Here is a 21,182-nt window from a genome sequence, read left to right on the forward strand (position 1 = left end):
AGTTATCAATGTTTCAAGACTAGTGCATTATTTCGAGTTCTGGGAGGTACTACAAAGTACTACATCCCTGTGGACTTTTCCACTACATTCCGACCCGGGAAGTTGGGGAATCTTCTGGAGTCTTGTTCTAAGGTATAACAGAGGAGTTAAGTCCTGTATCTCATCTCACAACAAATCTCAAATTGTAAATAATCGAGTCTCGACCAGACATTCCAGTGATCAACACCATGAGCATCGATCTACGCAACTGGGATACGATGACATGTGTCAACAAAGTCAGCGAGCCTCACCACCCGATCCCGTTAGTCGCCTGGGTTACTGAAGATCAATTCTAACCCGGTTCTTCACGGGTCCAAATTATACGAAGATCAGCAGTTGTGTGGAGAACTTTCTTACCCAGGATACTCAACCTATTTTGGAAACTTGACCACTGTAATATTACCATATCTGTCTTTATTGCTATAATCACTGCCATTGTATCATACTACCTTTGAGAATAGTACTGGATCTGTACTGTCTAGTACTGGATCTGTACTGGATCTGTACTGTCTAGTACTGGATCTGTACTGGATCTGTACTGTCTAGTGCTGGATCTGTACTGTCTAGTACTGGATCTGTACTGGATCTGTACTGTCTAGTACTGGATCTGTACTGAATCTGTACTGTCTAGTGCTGGATCTGTACTGTCTAGTACTGGATCTGTACTGTCTAGTGCTGGATCTGTACTGTCTAGTACTGGATCTGTACTGTATCTGTACTGTCTAGTACTGGATCTGTACTGGATCTGTACTGGATCTGTACTGTCTAGTACTGGATCTGTACTGGATCTGTACTGTCTAGTACTGGATCTGTACTGTCTAGTACTGGATCTGTACTGTCTAGTACTGGATCTGTACTGTCTAGTACTGGATCTGTACTGTCTAGTACTGGATCTGTACTGTCTAGTACTGGATCTGTACTGTATCTGTACTGTCTAGTACTGGATCTGTACTGGATCTGTACTGTCTAGTACTGGATCTGTACTGTCTAGTACTGGATCTGTACTGTCTAGTACTGGATCTGTACTGGATCTGTACTGTCTAGTACTGGATCTGTACTGGATCTGTACTGTCTAGTACTGGATCTGTACTGGATCTGTACTGTCTAGTACTGGATCTGTACTGTCTAGTACTGGATCTGTACTGTCTAGTACTGGATCTGTACTGATCTGTACTGTCTAGTACTGGATCTGTACTGGATCTGTACTGTCTAGTACTGGATCTGTACTGTCTAGTACTGGATCTGTACTGTCTAGTACTGGATCTGTACTGGATCTGTACTGTCTAGTACTGGATCTGTACTGGATCTGTACTGTCTAGTACTGGATCTGTACTGTCTAGTACTGGATCTGTACTGTCTAGTACTGGATCTGTACTGTCTAGTACTGGATCTGTACTGTCTAGTACTGGATCTGTACTGTCTAGTACTGGATCTGTACTGTTACTGTAATACCTTTGTAGTCATCTGTATTAGTTTGTAAACGTAGCACATTTTAGAATACAATTATACATCCACTCTCTTTGTTCTTTGCTGGTTCTTCTAAGAAATGATTTCAGGTTAACTACTGTGTCAGTTTCATCAACATGGGAATCAACTGCTAGCGAGAAAATCATTCTCAGAATCAAATTGGAAATTAGGTTGTCTGTGTAATGTCTGTTTCAGTCAAACGTCCAATGTTCCACAGAACATGGTCAGTTGTTGACGTGTAGTGTTCGTGGCAATCATTACTGACAAATCGAAACACCGCACTCACGATTTAAAGTAATAGCTAACCATAAAGTTTGTTCAAAATTATAAAGGAATACTTTTGTTAACAATCTAAGAAATAATACAATCATGGTCAATAGGTATTTGGGATTGAAAGCCCCTCCTCCTCCCCCCTCTCCGTTTCTCCTTCCCTCCCTCTATCTCTCATCCTCCCCCCCTCTCTCTCTCTCTCTCTCTCTCTCTCTCTCTCTCTCTCTCTCTTTGTCTCTTCCCTTCTCTCTTTCTCCCTCTCTCTTTTCTTTTTATTGAATTAGCTCCTACGGGGTATGTTACACCCTATAAGAAGTAAGACACAATAACAAATTACATTGATAAAGTAACAACACGAAAGGGCCAAACTCTCAGAAGTTACACTCTATCACGCTGTACTCCCTGTAATCGCCAGAAGTCTGCAGTGTTCAGTGTGCTAGATGCAATAGCATTATCACAGTCAAATAGACTACATTCACTCACTCATAAGGTAGTGGGCGTCGTCTTCCTTTCCCAAGTTCCCGATAAACGGTTACACTCGACTGCAGTGGCACAGCCTTCACAAATTGTCAAAGACGTAGAAGAAGTAGAAGGATGTAAAGTCAACGGCCACCGTAATAATTGTTCCTCTGTTGTCAAGGCAATTGTCCATCTCATCCACAGCCTCCCGCCGCGGCCATTGTCCACCACTTAGCTTGTGATGAATCACACCCGACCAGAAACTTCCGGTCTCGTTGGGCGCTGGATGACAATAAGCCAGCGTACTGTCTTCGTGAGGATATTGGTGATCTATCACCCTTGCCACTCACAGCGTCATTTCCATGCCGAATCCTTTGCTGCTTAACCATAGAAATTACCTATCACTCAGACTCCATACAGCGCTATTCCACTCCGAGCTCTTTCATCCTTAAGTAAAGCTTTCAGATTAAAGACCTTCTTGTCACATGTTCAATAACTATATTGACATACCTGACGTCAATAAGGACCAACGGTCCTTATATTCTTCTGTTAATTTGTTGAATTTAACATGCCAATCATAGCGTCAGTAGACCAATGTGGTATCCAAGCTTCAAACAGGCTCATTGTGCCCTCTAAGATTAATTTACCCTGATTCAGAGGTGGATGTGCAAGATAGAGACTGAGTCTTGCAAACAAACCTTCATGAAGACATGTCTGACTTGCGGCATTATTTGTTTACGAACTTTTTGTCCAGCAGTGACCTGGATTCAATTACAACTCACAATAGCGAGCAGGCATTAACCCAAGAAAAATATAATATCGAGTTTTATCAACGTCGGATCATCGACAGCCTCTTGAACTGGACTAAAGGATTGATTTGAGGTTGTAATGAAGTCTTTTTGAAACTGTTTGTGTGGTATAAATATTCATTGTCTGAATCTGAGAGTGGTTTTGTTTCAGACGCAGGTCCGGCCTACTGCCTCAGGTTGTCATAATCTCGCCGCTTTGGAACAGAACGTGACTCCACGTGAACATTCGAGATTAGGAAATTGCTAAATTACTCTCTTACACTATTCCGATTTCTGATGTTGACATGAACCGGTAATGTGTTGTAATTGCACTTACACACGAAGAAAATGTTTATTTTACCACTTCAAGCCGTCAAAAAATCGATAGCTGACCACAGGAAACCATCAGAGACCATTTGACAGATCTTGAATTAATATTGCGTGTGTAGTACAGCATACAGAGTTCACACCAGGGCAGGGGCGGCGGGGTAGTCTAGTGGTTAAAGCGTTGGCTCGTCACGCCGAAGACCCGGGTTCGAATCCGCACATGGGTACAATGAGTGAAGCCCATTTCTGGTGTCCCCCGCCGTGATATTGCTGGAATATTGCTAAAAGCGGCGTAAAACCAAACTCAGTCAGTCACACCAGAGCAAGACAATTGGTTTATTATTCTGCAAAACCATAATATGATTTGAGGAACTTAGACAGCATACCATACAGCAATTTAGAAGTCCACAAAGGTGACCGTATCTCAGATATATAACCTAGTGTCCTTAGGATGCGGGTTAGAATTGGTCAGTATGCTTGTCGTGAGAGGAGACACACGGGATAGGGTGGTGAGACTCACGGTATCGCTCGACGACTTTCACTAATTGTGTGCCAAGTATGTGAAACATGTACATCTTAAGAATATCGGTACGCGAAATGTCCTGGTTTTCAGATTTTAGGATTCAGGAATGACGTTTTTGTAAAATAACTAATGCAGTCATAAATTAACAACAAAGCCGATAATCGTGGTTCCCCAGAAGAATGAGTTTCCATAGTAGATGCTCACGTATTTTATATTAACTGTCAGCTAAATGAAGAATAGTTCAGACATGACAGCCTTAAGAGCGAGTAACAAGAGTGAGTTTTGTTTTACGCTATTCCAGTTATAGCACGAGGTAAGGGTTATATGAGGGTCGTCCCGAAACAAGGCAGGTAATAGCCATTTACAACCCACAATCATAGGCACCTGACACGCCAAAGGGACGCAACTCTGTATGACAGCGACTGGGCCAGACCGGACCTTATCACAATTCCTATATATGACAGAAAATACTTTGACATTATCACTCTCTCGAACTTTACTATTTTCGGCGTCATAACGGGATCCAAAAACGGCTCTCACGCCTATAACGGGATTAATTTGGCGTCATGTAATATACGGCATTATTGCGTGAACTATTTATTCCTGTTCGTCGTGGTTGTAACATGACGCTGACTAATCATTCATCCCACGCCATCAGCCGCATCAACACCCACCGCCGTCTACCTTTGACTTCTATCCTCTGCGACTTCGTCTACTGGTAACGTCAGTCAGTATTACGCCTTCCCACTCTCCGTCCATCTCTCCGACATCGCCAACGTCTCTACCAAATCTCATTGACAAGAAAACCCCAAAACAACAGCGCCTATTTGACAACCAAAGAATCAAATTCGAGTTTATATTTGCTCTTCGGTTAGTTCCCGTTAACAAACGTATATAAAATTACATACAAATAAATCGAACATTGTCTGTTTCGATATTCGGGTTAACAGCAATGCTGACGTAATGTGATCTGATTGATGGTTTGTGGAAGCAATCATAAAGGTGTTAGCTAATGCAGAACTTCAGAAGGTCTAAACTTAGCTTCGCTACCATCATCAACTGATGGCCCAAGAGGATTCGCATGAAGAAGCGGTAAGGCGATCTGTGTCGCCGGGTTGTAAGTACTGGATGTGAAGCCGGTTGATCCTCGAGGAGCAGTTTAGAGATCATACACCGAGTGAAGGATCTGACAACTTATTAACGTGGACCTTAAAGAGACGGTTTGTACACCGCGAGCTGTGTTTACCAGTATAACATTGTCTTCTTTTCAACATTATATTCTTACGTTGTCTTTCAAAGAGAAGAGGTTTGGGAGTTTCTTCCCTCGACGTTTCCATGCCTTGGGATAATGGGTTTGTCTTTTAACTTTTCAATATAGGTTTGATTTCGCCTTGTGAAATTAATAATTGCCTGTGTCATGTTTATTAGTGTGTTTATGACATGTGTATGACGCAATCTGAGGAATAAATATGTTGTAAAGAGTTTGTATGAGGGTTCGCCTGTATACTATATTACATTACATTACATAACATTACATAATATTCCTTTTCTGTTACATTCCATTCCACTGACATCTCATTCCCTTAGAGTTTTTATAATGATTCCATTCCATTACTTTTCATTACATTACATTACATTACGCCACATTCCTGATTCATTACATTACCTACGAACAAGTGAGTCAATATGACTTTTAGCCGCTTTAAGCAATATTCAATCAATATCACGGCGGGGGACACCGGACTTCACTCATTTTATCCACGTGGGGAATCGAACCCGGGTCTTCAGCTTCTCGAGCGAATACTTTAACCTCTAGGCTACGACACCGTCCCTTTAAAACGAACTTACATCATACCACTACTGATTAAAAACTGACCAATTTTTTATTGGATTATAATGACAGTGATTGAGTGAGTACATTTTTACGACGCTTTTACCGATATTCCAGTAACATCAGAGCGGTGTTAACCAGCCATGCACCGTAGAAAACTTAACTACTAAACTATTGTATAACTCCTCGCACTAAAAGGTCACAGTATCCATATATCCAGTATATAGAATATTACCCTATAATATATCTCAACTGAAAAAATCCAAACAAACCAAAATATACATTTGTGAAAATACACGAACAATACACCAAAATAACTCCCCTATACTACTTGATTGTATCGAACACATTAACATGGCTGAATTTCTGATTACGGCAAATACCATGAAAGAGAGAAGGGATATATTCGACATTACCAGCTGTCATTGATAAAACGAACCTCTTTACAAATCTATAATCTGAATAAAATGAAATACTGAATAGTGACAGCAATAAACATATTCCTTAAAAGCAGCCATTACGGGATCCAAATTAGTAAGCGATGCTTTTATGTGTTGTTCATAGTACAGATCATATCAACAACAAAAATGGTTATATATTTGTCAAAATGGTTTAAATACGTGGATTTTTCGTGTATGGCGTATATCATCTTCAGTATTCGTGTAAGACACAACTATCGTCCTCAGCATACGTGCATGAAAAATATTATCTTAAATGTATGTGTTACTCGAATAATTTGCTGAAAATATGTCTAAGGCGAATATAAATTTGAATATACTTCTAAGACGAATATCACAAAACTGAAAAGATGTCTAAGATAAATACATTATTGTATACAGTTGTAAGAAGAATATCGCAACATTGGAAATATGTCTAAGACGAATACCATTATGAATATACTTCTATGACAAATCTCACAATACTGGAAATGGGTCTAGGATGAATGTCATCTTGAATACATGTAAGAAGAAGATCATTCCGAATATTGCCGTAAGACGAATATACGTGGAGGACAAATCCCGTGAAGGACAGTGTGTAACATAGACATAATATTAACTACACGCGTAAGTCGAACGTACATTTAAGACGAATATCATCCTGAAAATATGTGGAAAACGACAGGGCCTAGATTTTCGAAGTTCTCTTAGAGCTAAGATAGTCGTAAGTTAATGTTAATGTATGGCACTTACGACTATCTTAGCGCTAAGAGAGCTTCGAAAATCTAGACCCAGAATTGTTAATATACAACCAAACACCCTTGTGTCGAACCATGATTTGTTCTTACTTTTGTACACGTTGGGCCCCTGCGTATTCCGTATTCAGTCATCATTTTGTGGTTGTGTCGAACCTTATATAACTCGAAATATTTACGTGTGGCCCATGACCCTCGGCACAACCATGTTTGACTGTCTACGTAAGACACACAAAACGTCGTCCTTTGCATACGCGTAGAACAAATATCATCCTTAATGTGCGTGAATGCCATTTTAAAATACACGTAAGACGAATATTATTATTAATATACACATAACACGCATATTGTCAAGAAAATCCATGACTAAGCTTGTGAGACGAGCATCGTGAACGATATTGTGTAAGAGGAAAATCATCTTGAATATACCAAGGTCTTCCTAAATGTACGTGTAAGACGAACATCGTCAACAACATATGTTTAAGACGAACATCAAGCTGAATATACACGTAGGACGAACTTCGCCAGTTGCGTAAGTGTAACATGAATATCGTCCACGGCACACATGTTAAAAATATCCTCCTAAAATAATTGTACGACGAATATGTTCCCGAATATACGTTTAATAGAAAAGTCCCTCTTACATACGTGTTAGACGAATATAGTCTGAAAATACGTGTTAGACGAAAATAGTCTAAATATACGTGTTAGACGAATATAGTCTAAATATACGTGTTAGACGAATATAGTCTGAATATACGTGTTAGACGAATATAGTCTGAATATACGTGTTAGACGAATATAGTCTGAATATACGTGTTAGACGAATATAGTCTAAATATACGTGTTAGACGAATAGAGTCTGAATATACGTGTTAGACGAATATAGTCTTAATATACGTGTTAGAGGAATATAGTCTGAATATACGTGTTAGAGGAATATAGTCTGAATATACGTGTTAGACGAATATAGTCTGAATATACGTGTTAGACGAATATAGTCTGAATATACGTGTTAGACGAATATAGTCTTAATATACGTGTTAGACGAATATAGTCTGAATATACGTGTTAGACGAATATAGTCTAAATATACGTGTTAGACGAATAGAGTCTGAATATACGTGTTAGACGAATATAGTCTGAATATACGTGTTAGACGAATATAGTCTGAATATACGTGTTAGAGGAATATAGTCTGAATATACGTGTTAGACGAATATAGTCTGAATATACGTGTTAGACGAATATAGTCTGAATATACGTGTTAGACGAATATAGTCTGAATATACGTGCAAGACTAATTTCTCTCTAAATATACATGTAACACGAATATTTTCCCTAATACATGTATACGTGTAAAACGAATATCGTCCAGAATATACTTGTAAGACGAACACCGTCAACACGAAACGTACAAGACGAACACGTTCCTGTACATACGTGTTAAAAGAAGATCGCATGGAACACATGAGTAAGACGTATACCACCTTGGATCTACGAAACGAATATACGTATAAGATGAATATTGTCAATGATATTGTGTAAGATAAAGATTAGCTTGAATACATGCACAAAAAGAACGTCACCTTGTATACCTTCCTGAACATACATTCCTGTAATACGTATATCCTCTGGAACATGAAGGTGTGGCAGGTAGGAGTGCTTCCCCTTCCTGGTAGTAGGGCAAGGTTGGGGAAAGGGTGTATGGGTAAGGATGTAGGGTAAGGATGTCGGGTTAAGGATTACATGTAAAGAAACAACAAGCCTCATTAAGTCAAGACAATTAGTCAATATGGACAATGTTACAAATCGGCTGAAATTATGAGTGTCTGAAACGCAAGAACTATCTCCACAACTGACAAACACAATGGAGAAGCACATCTAACTATTTCTAGAATTTCACCACGAGCAGATTATAACTGGCCTCGTTCACAAGCTCCAAAGTTACAAACGTGGACCACATGACATACTCATGGAAACAAATAAGGGAACACATGAAAGTTCAAGTGTTCCTTTATATATTTCCAAAGTTTCACCCACAGTGCAATACATATCATGTGAAGAAACCACGAAAAGAATAAAGGAACTCTTGTACTTTCATGTGTTCCCTTATTTGTTTCCATGAGTATATATAAGAAGGTGATTCGTCTAAGTGATAACCAGTTGTCTAACTTGAAAGGGAGATTATAAGTTCAACTCACGTCCACTCTGGGCTGAAGGAAGGTGCTGCCACCGATGCTCGCCTGGAAAGCAGATGTATATAGTGAGTGAGTGAGTGAATGGATGAGTGAGTGAGTTTCATTTGTCGCTGGTTTGGACAGTATTGCCTGATGTGAGAGGAACGCCCCAAGGGATGCAAGTCTTACCATCTCCGTGAAGCACACGGGTATGATGTTAAAAACATAGAAACATTATCGGATTCAAACTAACAATCATAGGTTCCTGGTACGCACAAGGGAGGTAACTCTCCGTGAAGCACACGGGTATGATGCTAAAAACATAGAAATATTATCGGATTCAAACTAACAATCATAGGTTCCTGGTACGCACGAGGGAGGTAACTCTCCGTGAAGCACACGGGTATGATGCTAAAAACATAGAAATGTTATCGGATTCAAACTAACAATCATAGGTTCCTGGTACGCACAAGGGAGGTAACTCTGCACAGCGAATTGCAACGTATTAATATATGGCGTTGGTTACAATTGTGGATTGCAGATGGTTCTAGTATTGGAATAGGGGAATACAGATGGAATAGAGTAATAAGGATATTATGTTAGAATAGGGGAATACAGATGGAATGGAGGAAAACAGCAGGATCTGATGCTTGAATAGCTGAATAAAGATGGAATAAAAGAATACAGGAGGATATAATGTTGGAATTGGGGAATACAGATGAAATAAAAGAATACTGCAGGGTATGATGCTGGAATAGGGGAATACAGTCACATTTTGACATAGTATTGGAATAGGGGAATACAGACACATTTTAACATAGTATTGGAATAGGGGAATACAGACACATTTTGACATAGTATTGGAATAGGGGAATACAGACACATTTTGACATAGTATTGGAATAGGGGAATACAGACACATTTTGACATCGTATTGGAATAGGGGAATACATATGGATACGTTTTGGAATAGAGCAATACAGATTGATAGTTTTGAACTTACTATATAGAAAAACAGATTTATATACTGTTGGAACACAGGGATAGAAGTCGTTAGGGTTTGATTATCGTACAGACATATATATATATATAGTGTCACGGATAGACAAGTTACTGTATGGTGTCGGAATAGGGGAATGCAGATATAGATAAAAGAAATGCTAAAAGGAGAAGTACAGATATAGTGCTGGAATAGGGGAATGCGTATGGATACTGGGTTGGGTAATAATATTCAAGTGGATAGGAGTGAGTGAGTGAGTGAGTTTGGTTTTACGCCGCTTTAAGCAATATTCCAGCAATATCACGGCGGGGAACACCAGAAATGGGATGGATAGGAGGTGAGGTGAGGTGAAATTGTTTTTTACGTCGTGCTTGAGAATATTTCGCTCATATGACGACGTGCATGCGTGTGTATGTGTATGTGCGGCTGCTTGTACTAGCCCAGACTGAAGCTGGTTTTATAGTGCTAGCCCACTGAGATACCATGCCGCAGTGAAGCATGAATACCCCACTAAGACACAGTATACTGACTCCGAGCCGACCAGTCCTTGTTGTACCATTAATGCCGAGCGCCAGGCAGGGACCAACAAGTACCATATTTTAACGTCTTTTTGGTATGACGCTGTCGGGGATCGAACCCGCGACCTTCCGCTCTCCGGGCGGACGTTCTAACCACTACACCACGGAGGCGGTCAGATGGATAGGAGAATACAGGTGGATATAGTGTTGGAATAGACGAATACAGTCAGAAAGGTGTGGGGTTAGGGAAATATAGATGGGTATAGTGTTGGAATAGGGGAATAAAGATTAACAGTGTTGAACTTACTGTATAGGAAACCAGATGTATATAGTGTTGGAATAGGGAAATAGAAATGGATGGGATGTTTTAATTAGGGATATAGATAGCTATAGTATTACAGAGTGATTAGTTATTGTATACGTGCAGCACGATCTCCGGATAAGCCTTGGTTTGACTGACCCCAAACACAGCCAACGACTGACAGTCCTTAATTGTCCCCACACTGCGGACTAACAATTCTTACATGTACGCAGTAATGCCACTTAAGTTACATTATTATACATTATCTTACATTATTACAGAAGATCCGGGTTATAATTGGTCTTCAATAACCCATGCTTGTCGTAAGAGGCGACTAACGGGATCGGGTGGTCAGGCTCGCTGACTTGGTTGACACATGTCATCGTATCTCAATTGCATAGATTGATGCTCATGCTGTTGATCACTGGATCGTCTGGTCCAGACTTGATTATTTACATACGGCCGCAATATAGCTGGAATATTTCTGAGTGCGGCGTAAAACAACTAACAAATCAAATCAAAAATAATACTACATGTTGTCTCAAAATCAGATGTACTGCGTTCCCGCATCGCGCGGTACTACGGTCAGACATCATACAGTACTACAGTCAGACATCATACAGTACTACAGTCAGACGTCATACAGTACTACAGACATCATACAGTACTACAGTCAGACGTCATACAGTACTACAGACATCATACAGTACTACAGTCAGACGTCATGCAGTACTACAGACATCATACAGTACTACAGTCAGACGTCATACAGTAATACAGACATCATACAGTACTACAGTCAGACATCATGCAGTACTACAGACATCATACAGTACTACAGTCAGACGTCATACAGTAATACAGATATCATACAGTATTACAGTCAGACATCATACAGTAATACAGTCAGACATCATACAGTAATACAGATATCATACAGTACTACAGACATCATACAGTACTACAGTCAGACGTCATACAGTAATACAGACATCATACAGTACTACAGTCAGACATCATGCAGTACTACAGACATCATACAGTACTACAGTCAGACGTCATACAGTAATACAGATATCATACAGTATTACAGTCAGACATCATACAGTACTACAGTCAGACATCATACAGTAATACAGTCAGACATCATACAGAACTACAGTCAGACATCATACAGTATTACAGTCAGACATCATACAGTATTACAGTCAGACATCATACAGTACTACAGTCAGACATCATACAGTACTACAGTCAGACATCATACAGTATTACAGTCAGACATCATACAGTATTACAGTCAGACATCATACAGTAATACAGTCAGACATCATACAGTAATACAGATATCATACAGTACTACAGACATCATACAGTACTACAGTCAGACGTCATACAGTAATACAGACATCATACAGTACTACAGTCAGACATCATGCAGTACTACAGACATCATACAGTACTACAGTCAGACGTCATACAGTAATACAGATATCATACAGTATTACAGTCAGACATCATACAGTAATACAGTCAGACATCATACAGTACTACAGTCAGACATCATACAGTACTACAGACATCATACAGTACTACAGTCAGACGTCATACAGTACTACAGACATCATACAGTACTACAGTCAGACGTCATACAGTACTACAGACATCATACAGTACTACAGTCAGACGTCATACAGTACTACAGACATCATACAGTACTACAGTCAGACGTCATGCAGTACTACAGACATCATACAGTACTACAGTCAGACGTCATACAGTAATACAGACATCATACAGTACTACAGTCAGACATCATGCAGTACTACAGACATCATACAGTACTACAGTCAGACGTCATACAGTAATACAGATATCATACAGTATTACAGTCAGACATCATACAGTAATACAGTCAGACATCATACAGAACTACAGTCAGACATCATACAGTACTACAGTCAGACATCACACAGTACTACAGTCAGACATCACACAGTACTACAGTCAGACGTCATACAGTATTACAGTCAGACATCATACAGTACTACAGTCAGACATCATGCAGTACTACAGACATCATACAGTACTACAGTCAGACGTCATACAGTAATACAGATATCATACAGTATTACAGTCAGACATCATACAGTAATACAGTCAGACATCATACAGTAATACAGATATCATACAGTACTACAGACATCATACAGTACTACAGTCAGACGTCATACAGTAATACAGACATCATACAGTACTACAGTCAGACATCATGCAGTACTACAGACATCATACAGTACTACAGTCAGACGTCATACAGTAATACAGATATCATACAGTATTACAGTCAGACATCATACAGTAATACAGTCAGACATCATACAGTACTACAGTCAGACATCATACAGTACTACAGACATCATACAGTACTACAGTCAGACGTCATACAGTACTACAGACATCATACAGTACTACAGTCAGACGTCATACAGTACTACAGACATCATACAGTACTACAGTCAGACGTCATACAGTACTACAGACATCATATACAGTACTACAGTCAGACGTCATGCAGTACTACAGACATCATACAGTACTACAGTCAGACGTCATACAGTAATACAGACATCATACAGTACTACAGTCAGACATCATGCAGTACTACAGACATCATACAGTACTACAGTCAGACGTCATACAGTAATACAGATATCATACAGTATTACAGTCAGACATCATACAGTAATACAGTCAGACATCATACAGAACTACAGTCAGACATCATACAGTACTACAATCAGACATCACACAGTACTACAGTCAGACATCACACAGTACTACAGTCAGACGTCATACAGTATTACAGTCAGACATCATACAGTACTACAGTCAGACATCATGCAGTATTACAGTCAGACATCATACAGTACTACAGTCAGACATCATGCAGTATTACAGTCAGACATCATACAGTACTACAGTCAGACGTCATACAGTAATACAGATATCATACAGTATTACAGTCAGACATCATACAGTACTACAGTCAGACATCATGCAGTATTACAGTCAGACATCATACAGTACTACAGTCAGACGTCATACAGTAATACAGATATCATACAGTATTACAGTCAGACATCATACAGTAATACAGTCAGACGTCATACAGTAATACAGATATCATACAGTATTACAGTCAGACATCATACAGTTTTACAGTCAGACATCATACAGAACTACAGTCAGACATCATGCAGTATTACAGTCAGACATCACACAGTACTACAGTCAGACATCATACAGTACTACAGTCAGACGTCATACAGTACTACAGACATCATACAGTACTACAGTCAGACATCATACAGTTAGACATCATACAGTACTACAGTCAGACATCATACAGTACTACAGTCAGACATCATACAGTACTACAGTCAGAAGTCATACAGTACTACAGACATCATACAGTACTACAGTCAGACGTCATACAGTACTACAGACATCATACAGTACTACAGTCAGACGTCATGCAGTACTACAGACATCATACAGTTCTACAGTCAGACGTCATACAGTAATACAGACATCATACAGTATTACAGTCAGACATCATACAGTCAGACATCACACAGTACTACAGTCAGACATCATACAGTACTACAGTCAGACATCATGCAGTACTACAGACATCATACAGTACTACAGTCAGACGTCATACAGTAATACATATATCATACATTACTACAGTCAGACATCATACAGTACTACAGTCAGACATCATACAGTTAGACATCATACAGTACTACAGTCAGACATCATACAGTACTACAGTCAGACATCATACAGTACTACAGTCAGACATCATACAGTATTACAGTCAGACATCATACAGTACTACAGTCAGACATCATACAGTACTACAGTCAGACATCATACAGTACTACAGTCAGACATCATACAGTACTACAGTCAGACATCATACAGTAGTATTACAGTCAGACATCATACAGTACTACAGTCAGACATCATACAGTACTACAGTCAGACATCATACAGTACTACAGTCAGACATCATACAGTACTACAGTCAGACATCATACAGTACTACAGTCAGACATCATACAGTACTACAGTCAGACATCATACAGTATTACAGTCAGACATCATACAGTACTACAGTCAGACATCATACAGTATTACAGTCAGACATCATACAGTACTACAGTCAGACATCATACAGTACTACAGTCAGACATCATACAGTAGTCAGACATCATACAGTCAGTCACATCATACAGTATTACAGTCAGACATCATACAGTACTACAGTCAGACATCATACAGTACTACAGTCAGACATCATACAGTACTACAGTCAGACATCATACAGTACTACAGTCAGACATCATACAGTACTACAGTCAGACATCATACAGTATTACAGTCAGACATCATACAGTACTACAGTCAGACATCATACAGTACTACAGTCAGACATCATACAGTATTACAGTCAGACATCATACAGTACTACAGTCAGACATCATACAGTACTACAGTCAGACATCATACAGTACTACAGTCAGACATCATACAGTACTACAGTCAGACATCATACAGTATTACAGTCAGACATCATACAGTACTACAGTCAGACATCATACAGTATTACAGTCAGACATCATACAGTATTACAGTCAGACATCATACAGTACTACAGTCAGACATCATACAGTATTACAGTCAGACATCATACAGTACTACAGTCAGACATCATACAGTACTACAGTCAGACATCATACAGTACTACAGTCAGACATCATACAGTACTACAGTCAGACATCATACAGTACTACAGTCAGACATCATACAGTACTACAGTCAGACATCATACAGTACTACAGTCAGACATCATACAGTACTACAGTCAGACATCATACAGTACTACAGTCAGACATCATACAGTACTACAGTCAGACATCATACAGTACTACAGTCAGACATCATACAGTACTACAGTCAGACATCATACAGTACTACAGTCAGACATCATACAGTACAGTACAGTCAGACATCATACAGTACTACAGTCAGACATCATACAGTACTACAGTCAGACATCATACAGTATTACAGTCAGACATCATACAGTATTACAGTCAGACATCAGTACAGTCAGACATCATACAGTCACAGAGACATCATACAGTATTACAGTCAGACATCATACAGTACTACAGTCAGACATCATACAGTACTACAGTCAGACATCATACAGTATTACAGTCAGACATCATACAGTACTACAGTCCAGACATCATACAGACATCATACAGTACTACAGTCAGACATCATACAGTACTACAGTCAGACATCATACAGTATTACAGTCAGACATCATACAGTACTACAGTCAGACATCATACAGTACTACAGTCAGACATCATACAGTATTACAGTCAGACATCATACAGTATTACAGTCAGACATCATACAGTACTTACAGTCAGACATCATACAGTATTACAGTCAGACATCATACAGTCATTACAGTCAGACATCATACAGTATTACAGTCAGACATCATACAGTACTACAGTCAGACATCATACAGTATTACAGTCAGACATCATACAGTACTACAGTCAGACATCATACAGTATTACAGTCAGACATCATACAGTACTACAGTCAGACATCATACAGTACTACAGTCAGACATCATACAGTACTACAGTCAGACATCATACAGTATTACAGTCAGACATCATACAGTACTACAGTCAGACATCATACAGTACTACAGTCAGACATCATACAGTATTACAGTCAGACATCATACAGTACTACAGTCAGACATCATACAGTACTACAGTCAGACATCATACAGTACTACAGTCAGACATCATACAGTACTACAGTCAGACATCATACAGTACTACAGTCAGACATCATACAGTACTACAGTCAGACATCATACAGTACTACAGTCAGACATCATACAGTACTACAGTCAGACATCATACAGTACTACAGTCAGACATCATACAGTACTACAGTCAGACATCATACAGTACTACAGTCAGACATCATACAGTACTACAGTCAGACATCATACAGTACTACAGTCAGACATCATACACAGTATCATACAGTCAGACATCATACAGTATTACAGTCAGACATCATACAGTACTACAGTCAGACATCATACAGTATTACAGTCAGACATCATACATTACAGTCAGACTACAGTACAGTCAGACATCATACAGTAATACAGTCAGACATCATACAGTACTACAGTCAGACATCATACAGTACTACAGTCAGACATCATACAGTACTACAGTCAGACATCATACAGTACTACAGTCAGACATCATACAGTACTTACAGTCAGACATCATACAGTACTACAGTCAGATCATCATACAGTATTACAGTCAGACATCATACAGTACTACAGTCAGACATCATACAGTATTACAGTCAGACATCATACAGTACTACAGTCAGACATCATACAGTACTACAGTCAGACATCATACAGTACTACAGTCAGACATCATACAGTACTACAGTCAGACATCATACAGTACTACAGTCAGACATCATACAGTACTACAGTCAGACATCATACAGTATTACAGTCAGACATCATACAGTACTACAGTCAGACATCACACAGTACTACAGTCAGACATCATACAGTACTACAGTCAGACATCATACAGTACTACAGTCAGACATCATCATACAGTACTACATCATGTCAGACATCATACAGTACTACAGTCAGACATCACACAGTACTACAGTCAGACACATCATACAGTATTACACAGTCAGACATCATACAGTACTACAGTCAGACATCATACAGTACTACAGTCAGACATCATACAGTACTACAGTCAGACATCATACAGTATTACAGTCAGACATCATACAGTACAGTCAGACATCATACAGTACTACAGTCAGACATCATACAGTACTACAGTCAGACATCATACAGTATTACAGTCAGACATCATACAGTATTACAGTCAGACATCATACAGTATTACAGTCAGACATCATACAGTATTACAGTCAGACATCATACAGTATTACAGTCAGACATCATACAGTTTTACAGTCAGACATCATACAGTATTACAGTCAGACATCACACAGTATTACAGTCAGACATCACACAGTACTACAGTCAGACATCATACAGTATTACAGTCAGACATCATACAGTACTACAGTCAGACATCATACAGTATTACAGTCAGACATCATACAGTAATACAGTCAGACATCATACAGTATTACAGTCAGACATCATACAGTATTACAGTCAGACATCATACAGTACTACAGTCAGACATCACACAGTACTACAGTCAGACATCATACAGTATTACAGTCAGACATCACACAGTACTACAGTCAGACATCACACAGTACTACAGTCAGACATCATACAGTACTACAGTCAGACATCATACAGTTTTACAGTCAGACATCACACAGTACTACAGTCAGACATCATACAGTATTACAGTCAGACATCATACAGTACTACAGTCAGATATCATACAGTATTACAGTCAGACATCATACAGTACTACAGTCAGACATCACACAGTACTACAGTCAGACATCATACAGTATTACAGTCAGACATCATACAGTATTACAGTCAGACATCACACAGTACTACAGTCAGACATCATACAGTATTACAGTCAGACATCATACAGTACTACAGTCAGATATCATACAGTACTACAGTCAGACATCATACAGTATTACAGTCAGACATCATACAGTATTACAGTCAGACATCATACAGTACTACAGTCAGACATCACACAGTATTACAGTCAGACATCACACAGTACTACAGTCTGACATCACACAGTATTACACACAATGCTACTGTACAACGGTGTCGCTGCATGCTCGTCTCCTGCTCATACACGTCTGTGATACATCGAGATGGGTTGTCAGGTCCCTTCCGAATATGCCCGACTATTTGTAATATATTTGCATATATATTTGTGCCAATGGATGGGATATAAAACAAACTGTAATACGAGCGGGAAACACGAGCCTGCATCTGTTGCAATTGTTGTGCATTAATTGACAGCATTGACGTCACAACTGACGATTGTAATCAGTTAAAAGCTGTCATATTTCTAAACACAATTGTGTTTTTTCAGTAACTCCCTCCTTTTTTCCTTCAAAAACAAATAAACATATCACCTGGCCATATCAAATGACCCATCACTGATCGCAGTCGGAACGGACAGTCGGGCATGGTAACGATGACGCGTGGGTGGGAGTCCGTGCGCATAAACGGTGTTAGCGCTAAGATCAGTTTAAGTGTTTTCGCGTGGAGTGGCCGTATGCACAAACAGTCTTAGTTTAAGTCTACGCAATGGGAGGTTCTTAGGGCTAAGTGAGTTTAGTTTTACGCCGCAATATTACAGCAATATCACGGCGGGGGACACCAGAAATGGGTTCCCACATTGTATCCATGTGGGGAATCGAACGCGGCGTGACGAGCGAACGCTTAACCACTAGGCTACCCCGCCGACCTCAACTGTAAAGAACTACAATGAAACCTCAGTAGGCTAAGCCAAGCGAGTAAGACTAAAATAAGTCCATGCAGCTCTGATCGGTATTTCGATATTCCAGTTATTTCGCGGAGTGTAATATAAGTTTCATGTGAGAGGAACCGTGAAGATCCGGCTTAGAACTGATCTTCAGTTATCCATGCTTGTCGTAAGAGGCGACTAACGGGATCGGGTGGTCTAACTTGGATGACACATGTCATCGTATCCTTATTGCGTAGATCGATGCTCATGCTGTTGATCACTGGATTGTCTGGTCCAGATTATTTACATGTTGTTTAGGTCGATGCTCATGATGTTGATCACTGGATTGAAGGGTCCGTACTCGATTATTTACAGACCGGCGCCATATAACTGGAATGTTGCTGAGTGCGGCGTAAAACCAAACTCACTCATGTGGAAAGAAAGCCCGAAGTAACGCCAGTCTCAGACCACTGATAAGGACCAACTGGGATTCAAACCCACACACATAGGTTCCTGGCGTCCCAAGGGACACAACTCTGCACAGAGAAAAGCGGCGCGGTAGACGAACAGACCACCCGTGGCAAACAAGCCCAGCCCGTGCCCCGCTCCAAGGTACATTGTTCCGCTATATCAAACGTTGTTATAATTATAGAACGGTTTATAATCCATACATGAAAACTATATTCCGCTTCAATGAGAGTTAAAAATAGACCTTTTCAGTTTTCATTTCATAGTGGTGACAGTACTCATGAAAGAGTGATCGTGGCGAGCATTGCAAAGTAATTCAAATACAATTGACAGGCTACGTGTTGCAAACCTATTTTGTGCCTCGTAAGGATTTCGCATCAGCCAAATTACCCGTAACAATACCCGATCAATGAGCGTACGTTATGTATCCTCGTGCAATCACATGAATACGGACGTACTAAGCTGGTCACTGCTCGGAGTCAATAGACGCTCGATTCTCGACTTATCAAACATAATTAGTCGTAATCAATCAGCTCGGCGTGATCGACTCGCTTTGCAAACAGTTTTTGTACGTCATATTTAAATGACAATGGGTGGTATCTCCCTCCCGATATTGTTCAATACCTATATGGTCCGCTGAGTGCATTAACCTCGTCTACCTTAGGAATATTCGTTATTCGGCTGGAATATTCTCTTTGCCTTCATCTCCATTAGGTGTGAGACGTAGCATATGCAGATAGCTTCTGGTCGTGGAGAGGCACTTATGCATATTACGTTGCGGGGGAAATATTGTCGTACACTGCATAACGGGATACAATTTTAAATGTTAAACTTGCTGGAAAAAGAACAGGATGGATTTTAAATTTTGAAAAAGAATAAAACAAAACTCCGAGTATTTGATGTGACTGCCAAACCTAAGGCCAGCAAAGATCGATCGGTTCAGTAAAACTCTGGTCTCAGCCGAGAAAGTTCCTCAACCGGCACGTTGTCAATTTCGCTCGTGCAACACTGGAGCGGATTTCTTTCGAAAAAAATATCTTTACGAAATCGCAAAGATGCGTTTGGGCATTACATCTTAGGATCAATTGACATAAGAAAGAACACAAACGTAAACCAAATAATAATATTAATTTAATTCTAACATTCCAAAGCAAGATTTCAAAAACCTTCAGGCGCAAGTCCTCCATGGCTGAATCTGAAAAAACGGTCACAG

General features: G+C 39.6%; 1 protein-coding gene across 1 annotated transcript in view; it reads right to left on the reverse strand.

Moving 5' to 3' along the window:
• LOC124253699 (potassium voltage-gated channel subfamily B member 1-like) overlaps nt 1–21,182 on the reverse strand; it is a 278,894-nt gene that overhangs the window by 165,999 nt on the left and 91,713 nt on the right. Inside the window, 1 exon segment of the mRNA XM_046687511.1 lies at nt 9,101–9,142. Within this exon segment, the coding sequence (XP_046543467.1) occupies nt 9,101–9,142 (42 nt within the window).

The sequence above is a fragment of the Haliotis rubra genome, unplaced genomic scaffold (genome assembly GCF_003918875.1).
Source record: "Haliotis rubra isolate DU_JTF1 unplaced genomic scaffold, ASM391887v1 Scf55, whole genome shotgun sequence".
NCBI classification, from domain to species: domain Eukaryota; kingdom Metazoa; phylum Mollusca; class Gastropoda; order Lepetellida; family Haliotidae; genus Haliotis; species Haliotis rubra.